Here is a 5,804-nt window from a genome sequence, read left to right as displayed (position 1 = left end):
AAAATGAACTATTATTTGTCATGCTTGTCCATTATCTGGATGATCCCACCACTCTGAGATCTTTAACATCTAAGCTAACAGGATCTAGATCAGGTTTGACCATTTAAGGGCAGTGAGAAGCAATCTGGCTCTACAGATGTCCTGAAATATGATTACCTACTAAATATTGCATCCAAGTAATCCATTACTGATGTATATGTAGATGTTATAATGATGAGTTTTGACAGACCAACGTCTTGGAGAACCACTGAAATGCAGCATAAAGTCAATATATAAATAAGCATCTAAATAAATCAGATCATCCAGATGTTTAGTTATTCTTTTGTCCAGAGTTTATCCTTTACTAGACATTAACCAATACAAGTTTTTGTTTAAGATTCTCATATTATTCACATTATTCTTAGTGATCTTTGACGAGTGCTTCTGATATATTGGTGTGGATTCTTGCTTCTTCTTTTTCTCCATTTACATTAAATAAATGATGCAGTGACTAAAAAATGCTTTTCAATTTAAACAAAAATCTTTTAATAACAAAAGCAGCCAAATATCAATAAGGGATAACAAACGGAGGGAGGCAGGGCTTCTGAATGCTATGATCCTAAACTCTAGGTGTCCCTTTTGTTTACGAAAAAGTTTTTGCACTCCCTCAAGTCTCCAGACCTGCTCTATCCTTTTCTACAGTTAAAGAAAAGACAAATATGCAATAAAATAAACAATTATCTACTTCAAAATCGTTATAACTACAAACTATAAAGTTAAGCTGTTAAATCAACTGTTTAACAGAATGCAACATTGCTATCAATATATAAATGCATAAAGCCCTTAAACTGGGTAGTTTTTTCCAATTCATTTCTACAAATAAAGGAGTTAATTATCAGCAAAAAAGCAGGTTATTTAGAGTCCCAAATGGTAAATTTAGTGGAAGATAAAACTGTGGTTAAGAAGTGTGCAAAGGAACCAAAGTTAGCTGCTGCCTTGATGGGATTAGTTTAAATGCAGAAAGAAATTAATTTTGATCAAAGTTCCTAATGTGTTGATATTTACTTGGATAGGACTCCTGTCATATTTAGATTGATGAAGCATCTTGGTTTGAAAAGTTAGCTCTTGGAGCCCCTTTAAAGACATTTAGTAGTTTGACAAATCTTTCCTGGTTTAGTCTCTATAAGGAACATAGTAGCACGTTATGAGCTCTGTTTTGTCTTTAATTGGAAACATTTCCACAATAGTAGTTTGCCACTAGTCTGAACAATGTCGTCAAAGCTTTTTTTTTTTTTTCTGGATTTAATCAAGGTAATACTAAGTAAGCATTCAACAATGAAGCCTAAACATGAAGCTGCTTCTATGAAAACATCTTTCCCTAGAAGGCACCTTTTGCCTTTTGAGGAAATCAAGAGACGCACCCAGACACACCTGCATGTCTTTGGAAATAAATGTGCTTGAAGCTGTTTTGGATCATCTAACCTGCCAGTCTGACTTTTGGTTCAGTGTCGCATTACAGTCATATAAGAGGGGGCTGGGGGGGTAGAAGTCATAAACAGAGTAGCCTGTAGCTGTTAGGAGATCTGCAGTTTTATCCACGTGAATCTGAACCTATATCAACATTTTGGGTACAGGACGGAGTGATGTTGTGCTCCTAAACTGAACGTTATTAGTTTTTGTGCCTGTACTTCTAGTTTTATTGATTCTGCCTTGAGTTACACGTCTGATTAAAGGGACTTTTTTGTTGCTGTTGTTTTTTAATCTGAGAGAACCACTGAGATAAGCTTTCTACTCCAACCCCTACCCTCCCGTCTTTCCCAGAGCTTTAGGAATCAGAATTTCGAAGATCTGTACAGGCGTTTGGCTTTTCCCCCTAAAGGTCCGTCTAACTGACCAAAAAAAGGCTAATTGGCAAGTCGATCTTTAAGCCTGTTAATCAATTGTCACACTAAACCCTATGCTGGATCAGATGGGTCCTGTAGGACTGTTGGCTTGTAATCATTCTAATTTTATTTATTCTGCAGATTTTATTCCTTATTTAGATGTAATATATGGGCTAAATCATGGTGCCTTTTTTTTGTTCATGTGTTTATCTGCAGTAATCTGCCTGTAACGTCTACCTCAGGCATCCCCAAAGTCGTTCCTTGAGGGCCGCTGTCCTGCAGGTTTTAGAGGTTTCCCTGCACCAGCACAGCTGATTTAAATTGATAGTTGATTAACAGATTTTGCTGAACTGCAATCATCAGAATCAGCTGTGCCAAAGCAGAAAAAACCTCTAAAACCTGCAGGACAGCGGCCCTCGAGGACCGACTTTGGGGATACCTGGTCTACCTGCAGGTTTCTCTATTGCAGGACCTATTTTTTTGTCCTCTGATGTTAACCATGTCATTTCAAGCCTTTAAAGTCATAGGGAAGACACTTTAAATGTCAAATCAATCTGGCTTAAACATGTATATAAATGTATTTATAAAAATCTATTTAAAAAAAAAAATCCTGTCTTAAAATCTGTCATTTCTGTTTCTTTATTTAATGCGTTATTTATACATCAGCTTGTACACCTAAATATGGCCAATCATATATCATCCGTCATCTGTCAATCAAATAATTTGGGTCATAGCATCTTGATTCATATGTCGCAGCTAATATACGCAACGGTTGAAATAAGAAATCAGAATCCTTTCCTTTCCCATTGAGTTCCGTCCCAGTGTTCACGGGGATGGACGTCTGTGTCTTCAGCAGGCGTAGAGCTAACAGAACTGGCAGCGTTGCGAGGCAAGGGCTCAAACATGTACGGCTGGAAGCCTTCTACACCAAACCAAGCTTCTGTTGTTTTGCAAATCCATTAATCTGTGGATTATTTTTTCCAGTAATCAACTAATACTCGGATAGCCAAAGGTTCCTTAAAGATTTTTTACGAAATTAAAACTAGGTGACCCTAAAACTTTTCCACTTGAGGAGTTCTGGATGTCTACAGAAGGATGTTTTTTATTTTTTTTAAATCTTAAATTAAAAATGTTTTTTTTTTTCAACCTTGGTATAATTACTGCTCTAAGTTGGTTTCTCTTACAGCTAAATGCATGTTTTATATCTCTATACCCCAGTTGTAACAAATTAATCAATTACTAAATGAGTTGACAATTTTTTCAATAATCGCCTAATTATGATTAATCCAATTGTTATAGCCCTAGTTACCGCATCTGTGTGGCGCTAAATGCAGCCATCACAAGATGCAGATACTTTGTCTTTAGAAAAAGTGGGTTAAAACATAACTAGCAAACAATGATTAGCATGTCTCTGGAAACTCAACCCTCTGGTCCTGTGACGATGCATAAGCTTTCTGTTTTAAAGATGTCGTACGAGGCCACATAAATCACCAAAGCATGGACTTTTAGTAGCCACCACATGTGAATCCTGATGCAAACAGCTGGTTTCCTTTGACTGAAAACGTCAAACTGATCTGACTGGAAGATCTGGTTGAATTGTATCTGTAAAGATGATGCGCTGTGAGTTGGTGCTATAAAAATAAATGAAACTGAAGGTTTTTTTCTCTCTCAATCTTTGTCAATCGGGAGTAAAACCTGTAAAACCAAGAAATGTTTGTTAAAAAACTTGGTTAAACACTGTTATCCTGCAGGTTAGTGGGGGTATTTCATTTTCATGTTGTTGGTTTTTTTTGCCTTTCTATATTAAAGCTCACAGTGTGTCTGTTTCTCTCCAGGATATCAGTTGGTGGCAGACATTGCTATGGCCCAGGAGACCAATCAGAGCCCAGTCCCTACGCTCTGTGCCACAGGTTGTGGTTTCTATGGTAACCCTAGGACTAATGGCATGTGCTCTGTTTGCCACAAGGAACACCTGTCGAGACAGAACAATGGAGGAGTTAGTTCTTTGACCCCCATTGGTGAGACCCTCTGCTTCTCTTAAATTCTCTCTGACTCTAACTCCACCTCCTGACTGGTGTTTTTTTTTTTTTTTTTGGTTGTGTTCCTCCATCAGGCAGTAGCTCCTCAGCTGAAGAGTCTGCCATCCAAAGTTTAGAGGATACTTTGAATAATGCCGCAGCTGCTGCAGTTGCTGCTGCTGAGGAGGCTGCTGAGGCGGCCGCTGCCTCGGAAGCTGCAGCCGCTGCTGCTGCTGCAGATGCCCTCAGGTGAGAAGCTCCGGCTCAGGTTCTGCCTCAAAGACGATTGTAAAAAGTTTGATTTTGGGTTTCATACATTTTCCATAAGGATTTATTTTATGCTATATAAAAAAAAAAAAAAAAAAAAAAACGTGGAGATGTTTCTTTTTTTTAATTATTTGTAGAAGGGATTTATTTCAGTAGAGAATTTTAAAAACTGGAAATTAGTCGTCATATGTTTCTTACACACTGAGAACTTGTTATAAAGCATTTATTAGTTTTCTTGTGCCTGCAGCTCTTTTATTAATTCTTCCTTCCACTCAGTTTTCAATTAAAGCTCACAAAACAAACTCCAAAACACAAATATGTCTCAAAATTAAATTAAAAACTAGTATGGAGTTAATTTTGTTCCATTATTGTTGAAAGCTAAATGGAAATTTGAAAGATAAAACAAAATGCAATCAAAAATTAAAACAGATAAATTTTGAGAATAACGATGCTGTTGTTTTTCTCCCAACTATTGTTTTTTAAATATTTTTTTCATTGTTTTATAAAAGTTTTTTTTTTTATCACATTTTATATTTGAGAATTTCAAATAATAAAAAAAGTTTCACTTTTATCGGATTTTGTTCAGATCTTATTTTTTTTTTCAAAATTCCCTTTTATAGATTGAGGTTTAAGAATTGCATTATTTCCAAAAAAGCATTTATTGCTTTTAACAACAAAGAGTAATTGGAACAGAAATGCATTTGAAAAATGTTTTTTAATTTGAAAAAAAAAAATAAAATAAAATAAAATCAGAGAAAGCAGCAAAGTTATTCTTAAAAGCTTTTGTGATTAAGAAGTTTTCTGATTTTTCATTATTACTTTTTTCGAATTTTCATTTACAAAACGTGTTCTTTGCTTGCAAAAATGTAATGGGGGAAAATCTTAAAAAATTAAAAGCCCAAGAACTAAACATGCTTTCACTCTATAGATCTGAATATCTTTCTATTTATTTAATTATAAATAAATGTTATAATCGGTTTGGTGAGGATATATCTCTCCCACCAAATGTCCCAACTTATTTTAGTGAATCACAGTGGAGTGGGTAAAAACTTTTTCTATCCATTCTGTTAAAAGTATCTGCAGTAAAATCCTGTTTAATCTTCTTGTTCTGTTCACAGCGGGAGTTCAGCTGCCACCTCAGTAACACAACAGATGACTGAAATGAGGCTTTCGTCTGAGGAGAAATTAGCATCAGTGAGCAAACTAGAAGACACAGAAGCAGGTTGGTACCAAAAATGGACAAGCAGACTGATTTACATTCTGCGCGGCGGAGAAATCAGCCTGTTTGCCTTCTGATTGTTAAAAAATCTCTCTTAGGGAGGTGCGATCTTCTGCAGGGCTCAGTTGTACACATTTCAGGGTTTCCGCAGGTCCTTAAAAACCATTGAGTCATATAAATCCAATTTCTTGAATGCAAAGCCTTGAATGGCATTAAAAATCCCTAAATGTGACACCTAAGAATTCACTAAAATGTAGGGAATTATATTTGAAAAATTTAATTCGATTTTTTTTTTCTCATGCCATCTATATAAAGTAAACAACTGTTACCCAACAAATGTGTTGGACGCCAACTATGCAGATGTTTTCTGGCACTGCATGAAGATAAATCCTTTCTTGTCTTCTATCCACCGTACTCTGTGCAAAGTGCTGTTGTATT

The 5,804-nt window shown here is 35.9% G+C and overlaps 1 protein-coding gene across 2 annotated transcripts in view; it reads left to right on the top strand.

Annotated features, from left to right (window-relative positions):
* The window catches only part of zfand5 (zinc finger, AN1-type domain 5), an 18,493-nt gene that overhangs the window by 5,131 nt on the left and 7,558 nt on the right, over window positions 1–5,804 (top strand). For both annotated transcript variants that reach the window (XM_015373165.1, XM_015373164.1), the window contains exons 2-4: window positions 3,698–3,880; window positions 3,976–4,129; window positions 5,266–5,369. In XM_015373165.1, coding sequence (XP_015228651.1) covers window positions 3,724–3,880; window positions 3,976–4,129; window positions 5,266–5,369 — 415 coding nt within the window. In that variant the 5' untranslated portion in view covers window positions 3,698–3,723. The remainder of the gene's footprint in view (window positions 1–3,697; window positions 3,881–3,975; window positions 4,130–5,265; window positions 5,370–5,804) is intronic.

Source organism: Cyprinodon variegatus, unplaced genomic scaffold, assembly GCF_000732505.1.
Source record: "Cyprinodon variegatus isolate N-32 unplaced genomic scaffold, C_variegatus-1.0 Scaffold82, whole genome shotgun sequence".
Taxonomy (NCBI): domain Eukaryota; kingdom Metazoa; phylum Chordata; class Actinopteri; order Cyprinodontiformes; family Cyprinodontidae; genus Cyprinodon; species Cyprinodon variegatus.
This window is presented reverse-complemented; position numbering and strand designations above follow the sequence as displayed.